General features: G+C 42.6%; 2 protein-coding genes across 3 annotated transcripts in view; both read left to right on the top strand.

The window, feature by feature from the left end:
• FAM81A (family with sequence similarity 81 member A) overlaps positions 1-5,779 on the top strand; it is a 28,912-nt gene extending 23,133 nt beyond the window's left edge. Inside the window, exons 6-9 of the mRNA XM_025202822.1 lie at positions 1,778-1,884; positions 4,324-4,459; positions 4,890-5,085; positions 5,640-5,779. Of these exons, the coding sequence (XP_025058607.1) occupies positions 1,778-1,884; positions 4,324-4,459; positions 4,890-5,085; positions 5,640-5,779 (579 nt within the window). The remainder of the gene's footprint in view (positions 1-1,777; positions 1,885-4,323; positions 4,460-4,889; positions 5,086-5,639) is intronic.
• Positions 5,780-13,578: 7,799 nt separating this feature from the next.
• Positions 13,579-15,291, top strand: part of LOC112550110 — a 14,716-nt gene continuing 13,003 nt past the window's right edge. For both annotated transcript variants that reach the window (XM_025202838.1, XM_025202839.1), the window contains exon 1: positions 13,579-13,666. In XM_025202838.1, coding sequence (XP_025058623.1) covers positions 13,624-13,666 — 43 coding nt within the window. In that variant the 5' untranslated portion in view covers positions 13,579-13,623. The remainder of the gene's footprint in view (positions 13,667-15,291) is intronic.

The following is a 15,291-nucleotide window of genomic DNA, read 5'->3' as shown; positions in this document are numbered from 1 at the left end:
TGCCTGCTTCCCAGCTTCCGCTCCAATTGACCAGTTGCAGCTGGGACAATGTCCCTTGCCCCTGCAGCAGGCAGCTGCAGGCCCTGGCTCTAAGACTGCGACATTGTCACCTGCCCCAGGAAGCTGCCTGCTGATGGGACCAGCTCCAAGATCGGAGCTGAGATCCGAGATTGGATCTGTGGCTGGGATGCTGTCCCTTACCTCTGGCAGCTCTGTCTACTGCTGGGGCTGGCTCCAAGATTGGAGCCAGGATTTGAGATTGGAGTTGGCCCTGACAGTAGGCAGCTTCCTAGGGCAGGGGACAGTGTCCCAGCCCCGGCTCTGACCTCAGAGCCAGGGAAGGGGACAATGTCCCAGCTGCTGCTCCAATCTTGGACCAGGGGTTGGGCAGCAGAAAAGTTCCCAGGGCAGAGGTGCAGGGTGGGAGGCAGCTGCCCCCGAGGTAGGACAGCTCTCCCCCACCCCCCAGCCCAAGCCTGAAACCAAGGTGCCCTGCCAGCCCAGGACTGGCCTAGAGCTCCCCCTGGCTGCCATACGGGAGCAGAGCAGGGCAGGAGTAGCCCTTCCCTGAACTGCTCTCATTGGGAGCATGTGTAGATGTGCTCCCAGGGGAAGCCTGAGGAAAGCTTACTGGACAGTATTTTACTGTGCAGTAAGCTTTCTGCACATTAATTGCATGTGTAGACATGCCTAATTAATCATACCATGTTGAGAATAATCAATATTGTCTATTAGAGGTTATTCCTCAATAGTGCTCTATTATGTTTTCAGCAACGATATCCTGTATCTTGTAACACAATAATCAGATATAGAACAGTAAAGTTACATATACCTGATAAAGTGAGCTCTTACTCATGAAAGCTTATTCATCTCTGATTCAGTTAGTCTGTAATGTGCATCTCTACCCTTCCTTCTGCCAGACTTCTGTCTAGTATGGCTAACTACCTTTCACAGTATTTATACTTGGCACAGTCACCAATTAAACAGGATAAAAGGAATTTATTTTCAAATGGGAATGAATTGTAACTCTTGATAATGTTTTGCATGAATAGCTTATTCCTAGTATTTTGTCACTAAAATGGTTTTATACATAAACTCGTACAGAATGTTTCTCAATGCTAGCTGTGTCTACACGAGACACTGACTGCGCAGACATTTAGTACTTGTATAAACAAATACTAAATGACTACACAGTAAGTGGAGTTACTGCACGGTAGCATCGCCAAATGGCTTTTTTGTGATGTTACTGTACAGTAGCCTCATGTCCAGCTTTCTGCCATGCGACGCTACTGTGCAGTACTCATGGGCTACTATGCAGTCGGCATCTTGTGTAGACACAGCCACTGTCCTGTAAAAGAATCATACTGTTTATTTGTTCTGTACATGTACTATGTGCAGGTCAAAGGTATTCATCTTGCTCTTCAGCAGAAGCTTTCTTATACATGCCCACATGTCACCTATTCCCTTGCCCCTGACAAAAACAAAAAAAGAGCAGATGCTTTCAGTGCAAGGAAATATGCAAAGCCAGGTTATTTTTGGCTGAGAGATCTCTGTCTTAGTAATGCTGCCACTCCTGTTTTGTGAAATCACATATTTTTCACTATGAAGAATGTTTAAGAAAAAAACTGAATAGAAAATGTGCAAGTTGATTAAATCTGTGGCCTGTCAACTCAAGCAGCATCTCTTTAAAATATTAATTCATTTCATATGTATTCATGTTCAAAACATAGTTTGATGAAAGTGAGGAAAAAATAGTAAGCTCAGTATTCTGTTTCAGATTTCTCACCTTCTGAGTCGAGTAGAGCAGTCAATAATGCAGCAAGAAGCAAAGCTTAAGTTTGCATACAAAGAAAGCAACCAACAGCTCCACCTTCTGGACACAAAGTGAGTATTGGTCTCATGGGAAAATCATGTTACTTAAAAATCCAGGGATTAGGTCTTCAAATGCTTAGGGTGTTCTTACATATTAACTTAAAGATGAGTTAAGGGCTCTTAAAACAGGAATGTCCACACTTATGACAGGGAAACACATGCTAAGGGCCCTTAGAGTGGCTTAGAGATTATCCTTTTCCATCAAGGATTACCAATCACTGGTTTTGGGCAGCTCATGTTGCAGTCACATGCAGGGAAGAATGAGGATCCAGGGCAGAGCAGTCAGCCTCACCTCAGTCTCTGGAAAAATCATGGAGCACGTCCTCAAGGAATCAATTTCTAAGCACTTGGAGGAGAAGTAAGTGATCAGGAACAGTTGGCATGAATTCACCAAGGGCAAGTCATGCCCGACCAACTTGATTGCCTTCTATGATGAGGTGACTGGCTCTGATGACTGGATGCATGTGTATAGGTGTCCATTTAGTCTGCAGAAGAGAAGACTGAGGGGGGATTTGATAGTAGTCTTTAACTATCTGTAGGCTGGTTCCAAGGAGGATGGAGCTAGACTATCCTCAGTGCTGGCAGATGACAGAACAAGGAGCAATGGTCTCAAGTTGCAGCAAGGGAAGTTTAGTTAGGGTTGCCAGATTTCCAGTTTCAAAAAAGAGGACACCTGTTGGGGCAACACCTCACTCCCAATCCACAGCACCCTGGCCCTGCCAGTACCCCTCACTCCCAATCTGCAGCCCCCCATCCCTGCTGTTGTCCCTCACTCCTGACTCGCAGACCCTTGGCCCCTCACTCCCGACCCACAGTCCCTCACCCCCATGGGCTATACTGGTGACCCTCAGTCCCAACCTGCATCCCCTCATCCCTGCTGCTGACCCTCACTCCTGACCCTCAACCCCTGTCCCTGCTGGTGTCCCTCACTCCCAACCCGCAGCCATCTGGCACTACCAGTGCCCCTCACTACCGACTCATAGCCCCCAGCCCCCTTAGTGCCCCTCAGTCTCAACCCACAGCCCCCTGCTCCCCCAACCCTGCCAGCGGGGGCCTCCAGCTACCCCCACCCCAAATGGGCTGGAGTGCGACAGCTCCGATTCGTGCAGCTGGTGGCAGAGCGTGTCTGGCTACTGAGTCAGGTAGTTTGGTCATGCTCCCCCTTCCCCCCCTGGGCATCATCCCCTGGTTGTCCTGTCCCCGCAAGCATGGACACCAGCCTATGTGCTGCTGGCTCAGCCACGTCACTCCCTGCTGCCCTCTAAGAGCACCCCCCACCCTCTTGCCCTGCTGCGGGGGCAGCTTCCTTCCCTCCATCCCCCCTGCTTTGCTGCAGCCCCAGTGCCTGGACAGCTTCTCCAAGTGCCACCAGGTACTCGCCCTGCCTCACACACCCATCCCATCCACACACCCCTGCCCCCTCCCACCCACACCCAGACAATCCCCAAGTCTTGGCCCTCTAGCCCCCACCTACCATAGACTTACCTGCATCCAGCTGCTCAGGCTGCTTCCACCACCCTGCCTGACTGCATGCTGGCCACATGCGTATGTCTACTCACTCACACATGGTGCCTCCCGCATCCAATCACCCTCCCCCTGCTCCTGCCAGCCCCAAGCAGCTCCTTGCTAGGGCAAGCTGGGAAATGCTAGGAAAAATATAGCTGCCGAACAGAGCAAAATCCTGGACATTTGTTCAGTTTTCAAACTACTGCCCAGAGTGAGATTGGTGGATCCAAAAATAGGACTTTTCCAGGAAAACCTGGACTTATGGTAACCCTAGTTTAGGTTGGATATTAGGAAAAACTTGCTCACTAGGAGGGTGGTGAAGCACTGGAATAGGTTACCTGGAGAGGTGGTGGACTCCCCATCTCTGGAGATTTTTAAGGCTCAGCTCATCAAATTCCTGGCTGGGATGATCTAGCTGGGGATGGTACTGCTTTGAGCGGGGGGTTGGGTTGGATGATGTCCTGAGGTCCCTTCCAACCCTCGTACTCACATGACTGAGTAGTCCAAAAAAGACAAGCCACAGAAAAACTTTGCATAAGTGGAGTGCTTACCAAATTGGCATTGCATTCATTTATATAGATTCAAATCTTGATTGTGTAGTCCTTATTTAGTCATTTAAGGGCAGTAAAATGAATAGAATATCACACTTGTTTTCAAAATTGTGGTATACAGTTTCATGAAGAGTATGCATCATACATACTTAAATACTGTTATAATGCTTTGTAAAACTAGTATTGTATTACAGTCTCCATTTTTAATTTTTTGGAACAGCTATATAGAAATCACATCTATTTTTCCCAGTTAGTTAAAAATTTTGCATGAATATGGTGTTAAATATGGTGTGAGGAAAATGTTTTTTATGATTATTGTCATCAGAATGCCACAGATCCTCTGATACCCTCTTTTATATCTCCAGAGCTCCATGCTAATTTATTTTTTTCTTAGATTAAAAAATGCAGTTGAGGAATTGAGCACCCAGATTTTGTCCGCACGTACCTGGCTGGAACAGGAACATCAGCGGATTGAAAAAGATCTTTTACAGAAAATTGAACAACTGTCATTGACCATTAAGGAAAACACTGTAGGTGTCTGTATTAAAATAATAAAATGTTTTGAAATTACTTCTAGGGAAGTATATGGAGATTTTATTAATGATAAGAGACTGTTGTTATTAAAGTGGGATTTTCAAAAGTGCTAAATATTATCAGAATTCTGGTCTCATCACAAAAGTGGCAAAACTTCCATCAGCTAAGAGACTTTAAAAAATTACCCTTTAATATCAGGTAAATTTGAACATCACTTTTAAAATTACCAACATTTTAGTTTCTAAAAATGTAATTTGTAATGATGACCAAGGTAACGTGAGAGTTTTTATTAACTGTTCATAATTTCTTAAACATTAACAGTTTGCAGAGATGATAATAAGAGAATTTTTGCATGTCTAGGGGATGACTAATATAATTTATTATCTGAAAGTAACTAATTATAATTATTATTTTCACTGAGCCCAGGAAATGAGTGAAAGTGCCATTGAGATGAAATTCAGCCAGCTCTCAGTGAAACTTGATAAAATAGAAGAAATCCAAAAAATAACTATGGAAGCACATGGAACAAAACAGACTGAAGATAAAACAAATGTTCGAATCAGCAAGCTTCAAAATGAAATTAATGAAGATATAAAAGAAATGAAAGCTGAAGTTAATGCCGGTAGGGCCACAGTTGTCGAATCTTTTACTGTGACTTGTGATTTAGCTATAACAATAATACTTTCCATTAAAGTATATTTCACTTGAAGATCTCAATGTAGTTTGCAGGTTTTTGATAAGATTTATAATGGGCTATGCAATGGGTGCACAGATAAGATATATATTCAACAGCCATATCCACAAGTACCTACAGAAGAAAAGAATGGAACCCAATTAGCTCGAGAGTTTTTTCTCTTCGCGTTATTTTATCTGTTTTTAGAAAAAAAGGGAACTCAGTAATCTGTTGGGAATAGCCAAGAAAAAAGGATATGTTTACATTTCTTTCAACAACCCGTGGCTCATGTAATCCGTAAAAGAATACACTTTAATTGACTTCAAGTTAGTTTCATCCATCTATACCAGCAGAAAGTCCTGTGTCTTCATTAAAAACTTTTGGTGCCCTGGCAATGAAAATGTACTAAATGAACTGTTAAATTGTAATCTTGAAACAAAAATAGCTTTTGTATAACTTCTAGGCTTAATAATAAAACTACTTCAATTTCTGTCTACACTTAGGCTTTGCAGCTATCTACGAGAGCATTGGGTCCCTGCGGCAGGTTTTAGAAGGTAAAATGAAACTTGACAAGGATGAACTACAGAAACAGATTCACCAAATGAAGCAGGAAATACCAACGTGGGGAGAATCAGGTCCATGACTGATTACAAACTTTTGTCTGAACGAAGGGCATGTACATGTCTAAATAGACAGGCTGTAATCCCAATTCAAACTGTAATCTAAATTAAATGCATGTACCAAATGACATGAGCTTCTGTTCCACAGGTCTGTATCTTTACTGTAAGTGGCATATGCAAACTTTTGATAGCTAAATTGATAAATACTTCTTATTGACTAAAGCCATGGATAGCCATTGCATCACTCCAGCTGGTTTCAGTGGAGTTGGTGATATAAAACGAGAGAATCGCATTGCTGAAGGTGGTGCCAAATTTGTTAAAGGAGCTTCAGTGCTGCCCCTGTTTTCATGGGCATGTTTGGGGAGTTACGTTCTGAAATGTCGGCACTTTCTTGTATTATTAATTCAAAGTTCTTTTTAAAATACCCAATGTAAGAGAAAAAAAAAAGCCCCAAAGATTAATATCACTTGGTAGTTCAACATCCAGCTAGATTTTGCTACATGTGGAGTCAATGGACAGTCTCTTTTTGGTTTCATTTGGAACAGAACTGGCTCCTAAGTAACCACTTAAAAAAAATCCAGATCCCATCAGAGAATAACATATTTGCTTCATTTAAAAATATTTTGTGTGTGTGTATATGTGTGTCAACTAGATAGTGATTTTATAGTTATAGGCTAAAATTAATCTGTTTGAGCAACATAGGAAATTTAACATTTATGTTGTCCTTAGGTGTTGTGACCTTTAAAAATATTAAATAGATAAAAATGAGATGGGGTTAAAGATCTGTATGCAGTATTTTACTAATATCAGTTGTGTACTTGTGCCTTCTTTCTTTATGTCAGTAAAACTTTGAGGGCTTGATGTCAATTGAAAGAGTGATAATCCAAACAATTCTGGAAAATATCAGGTAAAAATAAGATGCGTTGTATCATGAATTATCATCAAGTAGGAATTTTTATTACTGAGACCACTGACCCCTCAAATTTAATTAATATATTTAGATTTTAATAACTTAGCATGCATAAGTAGATTCAAATTGGTAATACATTTACAGTATTTCCAAAGAATATTTTAATCTCTTAATGTACTTTACTGGTGCTTATTTGAATTTCCGTAATAGATTACACAATGAAAATGAGCACCAACACTGTGTAGTAATCTAGATGGAAAAATAAATATTTTATATATTCATTTAGGACCCAATCTTATTCCTGTTCCCTTCAAGTGGTACAGGATCAAGCATATATGGTCTCATCCAGTACTACTCATTGAAGTTAGCGTGAGCCTTGGCATTATCTTAAGCAGGTTTTTGCTTATGTCCATATTGCCAAATGCTTTTTCTATTTAATAGTCTGTGGTAAACCCTTGTGATTTGTCAGGAACAAGGGTTTGGCCCACATAGTTTACAGGGGTTAGGGTCCCAATCCTGCAAAAACTTATCCTTTTTGAGTTCATTAGACAATCAGAAGGCAGGGTAGGTATGCACCTTTAGAGACTACTTATAAAGTTTATAGACTATTCATTAGACAATAACATGTGTACAATAAAGTAAATGTATAAGTCTTGACAGGATCAAGGCCTACGTTTGCATTCACTGCCAATATAGCCAAACAAATTTTTAACATATTATTGAGCAGAGCTTAAGATTTTGCAGCTTCAATTTCCGATACTAATAGCAAATGCGACTCGAAGTTCTACTTTGTATCATTCAGCTGGCCTCAGGCTGTGAAGTGTAATTAAAATGGCAGCTAGAGATAAGAGCTCTGTACTTTCAAAGAAGATGGTGAAACATATACAGGTATTTCTTAAAAGTTGTTTTGAAAATTCCTTTTTCTTGATGTCTGTCTTCTTAACTAGTAAATATTTAGCCATGTATGGTGGAGAAGAAAGTACTGGTGTTTTGTAAAAACAAAAACCCAAAATATTTTTCTTCTGTAATGGCAAATCTGTAACAAAGAGATTACAGAAAACGAACAAGCATACAGGAAGTCGGAGAAACAATTTATATATGATTTTAATAAAAATGTTTCTCTTGTAATGACTTGTGTTATCAATCCTGAATATAAAGTAATATAAGAAACACTAGCTGGGTACTTCCTTTTAATCTTTTGAAAACAATTTCTTGTCTAACTCTGAATAAAAATGCATTTGTCAGGTCAAAAATCATATATTTCTAAAATAATAGCAATATCTGTATTACATTAGATCATTGTTGCCCAACTTGAAAGATGCAATGCCAGGTGGAGGATGTGAATTACAGAAAAGGGCTGTGGGTGCAGATGTAGGGGGTGGGGTGGGGTGGGGTGGGGTGTGTGTGTGGGTGGGGGGAGATATGCATTGATGTGGTTGGAAGTAATAGAGGGATAGAAACAGATATTTGACCTTCTTCTGCACATGTGGAGGTAAAGCCCTTCCACCTTCCTCTCTTCTGTGATAGCTCCTAACGTGACCAGTTATGGGAGCAGCATGTTACAGGGTTACAGGTTCAGGCACTGGTCTATTAATCCAAACTTCTCTGGCCTGCTCAGTTGTAACAACACATACAGTCCAATCTCACAGAACATACAACATGCATCCGTTTCAAGCCTAAGCAGGATGTAGATAATGGTTAGTGGGCGAGTTGTGAGGGATGTCCAAGTGGGTTGGGGTGGAGGAAGAGTGGAGGAAGAACAGGTTAGTAAAGCTAGCAGCAGAGAAAGAAAGAATGGACATAAATAATGCCACTGTGCTGGAGTGTAAGTACAGGAGACATGGAAGAGGAATCCACTTGCAGATGTAGCACAAGAAGGGTTTAAACCCAAACCAGGAGCTATTGACTAAGCTAGAAACAGCTTGTACAGAAAGAATATACCGCTTTAATTTACAAGTCACCAAAGGTATAACAGAGCAGCTCTGCCTTCTGTGCAATGGTGGTGCACAGCTGCAGTGGTGGCTATTTTTGCACCCTCCTTCCCTGCCACTCAAAAACAGCACCCAAGGCTGCTACCCCAGATATGGCTTTCCTCAGTTATGCTACTGCATGTCACTATGAGTGTTCTAGATTTGTCCTTTGCATTTCACTTGGCTTGAACGGTAGACAAGAATGAGATGAGATGAGATGAGATGAGATTCATTTTCCCTTCAGTCACTTTCCCTTTCTGGTGTGCATGTGGTAGCAAGTGCTGGCTTGTTTCATATGCTACTGGGGAGTTTCAAAGCAGGGTTTTAGCACACATCTTGGAGACTTTTAAAATGAAGTATCTGCTGTTCTGAAAATATTAAGTAATTTATTTCCCTGAAACAAATACACAGACCCAGGGACATTTTAATTGATAACAGGTTTTTATAAAATCTTGTTTTGCAAAACTAAAATTTGGTTCCAAATTGGACTGACAGAAATCCTGTAAAACCAAGAGGAAAGTTTTCAGGTGTTCATGAAGCAGAACAACCTTCCCTGATGTTTAGTTTCATATTGCCATCTTGTGGTCATTTTATTCTGAAGGCAGGGTAGATTTGCACCTTATAGACTAACCAAAGTAGATAGATAACACAAGATTTCATGGGCTGAAGCTCACTTCATCAGATGCAGTGAAAATGTTCATAAAGCTGTGTATAAGAAAGAGAGAGAAAGTGGAATGCAAAAGACAAGCGAGAAGGAGAGAGTGGGGCAGGGGGAAATGCTGCAGAGGCAAACAAACAAGCAATAAACACATAGGAACAAAGAGGTCATAAAGGCTAATCCAGGTAACAGGATAAGAATTCATAGTCCCTGTTTAAACCATTGCATTTTGCTCAGTGAGGGACAAATATATTTACCCATTCTTTGACTGTACAGCCCTTGTGACAGCAGAAATAGTGGGCTTTCCTTGCACGAGGAGGGTGCTGGCCCCATGGGAGGAGGCAATACTCAGCGTCACCTTTCTTAAACTGGACGGAGGATTCCTCCCTAGCCCTTTCTCGTTTGGATCTCCCCAGGGACCACCGTGAGTAAGTAGAGTAGGAGGATTCAGAAGGAATGATATCTCTCATCTCACTTCATGTGGGAACCAACACTTCTCTTCTCTTGGAAATGGTTTGATTCAGTTTAAGATTTTGGAATGGGCAAAGGTTGGGAGGTGAGTTGTCTTTATCTTTTTCCAAACAGGTTTTGCCTTACTACAAAGTCTGCAGGATCAGAAACTTTGGTGCTGGATGCAACTGCAATGTTTCTTTTTGATGAGTCTTCCATTTCAATATAGCTAAGTTTGCACTTCATGCCAATGGGATGGCTTCTGGTATGAATATGTGCACTGTGTACTGCTCTGATGCCTTTGGGCACTATCAGCAGGCTATCATACCTATGCAGCAGCTCTGTATAGGTATTATGTGCAGGTTATCACAGTTATGCAAGGTTTCTGGCAGTAGAGAGATGCGCTTGTATTGCTGCAATAGCTATTATGTAGAGGTTGCAAATTCAAGCAATTGCTATCATACCTATGATGTCTTCTGGCAGCAGGGGAGGCTGTCTTACTCCCTCACTACACTTTTTGGAGGCATGCAAAGGCTTTGTCAAGAGGCAGAGTACAATAGGAAATGTGTGAAATAGATTAAAGAGAGATTTGGCAACCTGTGCTGTGGTGGAATGAAATATGAATGCAATAAGCCAAGAAAGTATAGCAAATGTTATTGTACTAGACCAGGCAGAACTTTTCCCAAACCAACAAGGGATTCAGCCTGTAGGGTCCTTTCCACCCATCCAGGCACAGCATGCACCCAGGTTTTAATTTAATAACCATCACACTATTGCTTTCAACATGAAAGCGAGAGAGAGATTGCAAATATGATGCAGTTTCTTAAACCTGCAGATAACTTAGATCCGGATTTCCCCCCTTGCCCTATATGTTCTATGGAAATTATTGCAATCAATGTGGTTTTAAAGATATCCCTACAGCCTTTAGAGCTGACTGCAAACAATGAAGAGGGTGCACAGCAGATTTATAAAGTCTGAAATTAGTAATTGCACCTTGGAATCATCTAGATAGGAGTAAAAAAAAAAATACACAGGTGCTGCTGATAAATTCCTGACTTGCCATTTAGGAAGTCCAGCTTTGTTACCTTCCCCTGCAACACACCCCACTCCTAGACACATCCTTGAATAACCAAGAATAATCCATCTGGGACTTCACCTTGTCTTTAAGTCTGAAAAGACCAAGCAGCAGTTTATGCCAAACAAGGGTGCATACACCCTCATCATGGACCATGTGGCACCATTGCTCAGTAACATAACTAGGATGCGGTGAGAGGGCACCAGCCCCAGGCACAGACTTAGAGGGGGTGCCAGCATGGCCCGCTCCCCACCAGGAGTCTTACCACAGCATGCAGAGCCCTGTGCAACCTGGCAGGGGCAGCATCATGCCCAGCATTGCATCTGGTCCAGGGCAGGTGGGGTGGAACGATGCCATGTCTTCCCCCTGTGGGGCTTTGCCATGGGAGGGTCAGCCCTGCCCCCAGGCGTGGGGGCAAACGGGGCTCCAGAAGGGGCCTCCAGTTCTATTGCCTGTCCCTCAGGGGCATCAGCCCAGCGCATGCTATTAAAGCAGCAGCAATAGCAGCTGCACTCAAGTGAGGAGAGCCAGTGAGACTCCTCTCCCTCCCACTTCCCCCATGATCTCCAGTGGTCAGTATAGTTCCTCCCTCCTTCAGCCCTTCCTGCTGCGGGTGCTGAAAAAGCTTGCGATGCCTCTGCTTTCTCTTCTTATGGCTACATCCAATGCTTCAAAGGCCAGACATGATTCTTATTACCCTACGATGCCCTCTGCTGCCTGTGGTTTCCCCTCTAGTGTCTCTATTGAGCTGTAGAAGATTCAGCTGTGGCAGCCTCTTTGACCAGAAAAGTAGGGCTGGTTTTCTGACAGTGGCTCATGCATAAAAGGGTTGCTGACAGACTGAAGGTTAAGGAAGCCTCCTTCTCACATGACATTTCCCTGCTGAGAGAGGTATATTGGTAGACTTACATAACTCTCCCAAGCAGGTAATAGCGTGGACATCACAGGCTGTCCTCTATATAGAAGACTTTCTCATATTGCCACTGCCTCTTAGGTCTGGGGCCTTGTCATCAACTAATGAAACGAGGTGCATGCAATGGAAGTGTTTCTTCAATGAAGTAAGTGACTGTTTAGTGACAGCCAGAGTCTCTGGTTCAGGTTCTGTTTTCTATTTCTCTTAGGCTCACTGAATGTCTGCTTTTTCCCCTGCAAGCGGTGTTCAGAATAAAGAAAAAGCAGGAAATGTGAAACACACTTCACAAAAGAAGGTATTTTTGGTCATCTTGGCTTTTTTAGGGGAAAAATAGACATTTTTTCCCCATAAGCAAAATTGCTCAAATCTGCTTTAGTCATTCTTAAGAGTATTTTTGTTGCATTTCTTTCCTGAGCAGTTTAATCAAAATAAATGTGAGTAAAATAATTGCCATTTATTCATTGTGAACTGTTGAGTTTTTGGACTGAAGGAGGAACTTTCTAAAAGAGAAGGGTTCCTATTAAGGCTGGTAACTGACCCAGTATAAACTGACTGTGTAGCTATTTCTCTGGAGGAGGTGTTTTAAAGTTTGAATAACTTCTTTTTATATTTATCAGTCCTTGTTTTTTCTGAGTACTTTGCCAGATTCTGAGCGACCTGGAAGAACATGATTATGCTACTGCTCGTACTGACCAGAACTGTTGTTCTGTTGCAGAGTGAACTATAGGTGTTTCAGAAAAACTCTTTTTCACATGAAATGAGTTAATAAGAGATATCAAAGTTTCCACCATTGGTCCCAGAACTTGTGAAAGGGAAGAGACACAACAGCCTTAAGAGTGACTGTGATGAACCTAGCCTCTGCTGTGGTGTCCCCAAGTGTCGTTCTTGAGGTACAGACAGAAAACCAAGTAGTGATTCAGTGATGGCTGCATCTTTAAGCCAGATTCCTTATACAGATGCTTTGCCAGAAGTGGATCTGTTTTCTTGGTAGGCTGCAAGCTATTGAGGCTCCATCTCACCAGATCTTTGCCTACTGAGCAATGCCAACACTGGTGCACTGCACAAGGCATGCAGTGCAGACTGTGGCTAGGGACAGAAGTTACACATAAACTGGTTTAAGTGATCAGAAACTGGTTTAAAACTGTAACAGAACAGAAGTTTAGTGCACATAAATCAGTTTCAAAATGGCTGAGACTGGTTTAAGATAAACCTGGTTGAATGTAGTATCAAACTTAACTGATTTAGGTCAAACTGGTTTATGAAACTTCTGCCCCAGACCCCTTCTTGGTTCAAGTTAAATCACAGTCCCCCAGCATCCCAGCATTTTGCAGCTCTAGGCTGGGCTGTACTGTCTGCTCCAGAGAGCAGGGCTGGCCCCACCCCTTTGCCCTCTAGCTGGAGGAGTGAGGGCTGGCTCCCTGTCCCCCTAGGTTGTAGTTTTTAGAGCAGACTTCCTCATGTGGCTTAAGTATACATCTACCCTGCAGACACTGCTTTAGTTGCACCTTGTGTAGACACATACCTGAGCTAGCTTCAGAACAGGTAGCTTGGGTTCTATTCCTACTGAAATAATGGACATCTAGATGTCAGTAAAGGTGTAAGATCCACCAGAGAGAAGTGGATAAATACTCAGATAGTGAGCCCATTCTGAGTTTGGTGCAGGTACACTCCCATCAGTACTGTAGTCAGCTAATTTAGAGTTAGTTTGAATATCATATGTCTACATGAGCTGCAGTGGCTACAACATAGATGTACTTCCCTTGATATGCTTCATATCCGTTTCCTCCAACTTGTCCCATCTCTGAACTACTTCTGTTTTTAAGGAAGTAGTTAGATAAAGAAACAAACCCAAGAAGTAGAAACAAAGCCTGAAACTCATTTGCACAGAAGAATGTACATCTTGGTGATATTTGCTTTCCTAGGAGAAATTTCAGGTATGTTTCCTTATGAGAAAAATTGCTTATAGCTGTCCATTTCTCACTGTTGTAGTTCCTAAGAGTATTCTGTATTTGTTTTAAATTTTTAGGAAGTTTAATACAAGCGAATGCAAATGCAGGCAAGCATTTATTCATTATGAACTGGTGTGTAACTAAACCAAAAAGAGATTTAGGGGAAAGAAGCAACAGTAGGAACAGCTTGAAAATAGGTACATAGAAAGTATGGAGAGGGGAACTGGGGAAGTGTTTCTAAAATGTTTGGAGCAGCCTGTGAAGTTACTTGACTGTGGTGGTTCCCAGTAAGTTTTAGAGCAGTGAATCTAGGATCCACCCTGAGATGCTGCAGAATCTATGGCTCCGAGGACTCTGGGAGCACTTTTGTAGCCCCAGCAAGAATTTCAGCATTAAACACACCGTTTTCCATTTTGTCCAATGTCAGTATGTTTCACATAGCTGCTAGCGTAGGGGGTAAATGCTACAAATTTCACACAATTTTTCACTTGGCAGAATGAAGTGCCTCACTTCATATGGAAGTGTATTTCCTGTTCTTCTGCATAGGGGACCACATCCTGTCATCTTATAGAACAGCACTTCACTTTGTGGATAGCCCCACTGAAGTCAATGGCAGAAACAAGTAGAAAGAAAACATTGCTCTGAATAGAGAACCTAGAAGCTGATCCTTGGTGCCCACGTAAAAGTGCCAATTCATGACATTTCCATAATTCCCACACACGATGCAAAAATAGTAAACTTTGTCATGGGAATTTAAGCAAGATTGGAAATGTCAGTCAGCTGTATTATTAATTGGATATGGGACTAGTTCTAACACTGAAATAAGAGTTTCCTTCATACTTCACAGGAAGCAGGTTGGTGCCTGGAAATCATCCATCTGGACTATGCATAGGACCATGAACATCAGATTACTTTTTAGAAGGGTGGGGGATGGCGGGATATGCTAGTATTTTGAGTGCTGCAACATTGCAATGCAATTCCTGTCTAGACAGTGAGCTAACTCCTCCTGAGGAGATGAGGGCTGTCAGGGAGAAGTTGTGTCTTTGGCAACTAAGATCACGAAGACTGCATCCACACATGCAATTAACTGTGAAGTAGATGAATTAGCTGTGAAGTAAAGTATCACTGTCTCCACGTGCAATGCTATTAGGCCACAGTAAACTAATTAACGCTGCTGTAAGATAGCACTGTCAGTAAAATTTAGTTACTCAGAGACAGTACTATCTTACAGGGCTGTGCAAAACTTTGGGTGCTGATTCGATTTGGAGGAGATTTGGCCTGATTTAGTGGCCAAATCTCTAAATCCTAATTTAATTGGGAGGCCATTAAAAAGGTCTGAATCGATTTGAAGCTCTCCAAATCAATTTTGAAAAGATTTAGAGAACTTTGGAGATTCAGGCAGTCCCCATTCGCTGCTGTAGGGAGCTGGACCTGGACTCTGTGCCCATAAGTAGGGGTTGGGGGGGCTGGGAGAGGGGGGAGGGGACCGTGGGGGACCCCCACCAGGCCCCATCCCCTGCCTGCTCCCCCATCCTCCCTGAGCACCTCCCAACCCCTGCCTGCTCCCCAGCACCCCCCATCGCCGCTCCCCCCCCCCCCCCGCCCCACCC

The sequence above is a fragment of the Alligator sinensis genome, unplaced genomic scaffold (assembly GCF_000455745.1).
Source record: "Alligator sinensis unplaced genomic scaffold, ASM45574v1 scaffold1018_1, whole genome shotgun sequence".
In the NCBI taxonomy this organism is placed as follows: Eukaryota; Metazoa; Chordata; order Crocodylia; family Alligatoridae; genus Alligator; species Alligator sinensis.
This window is presented reverse-complemented; position numbering and strand designations above follow the sequence as displayed.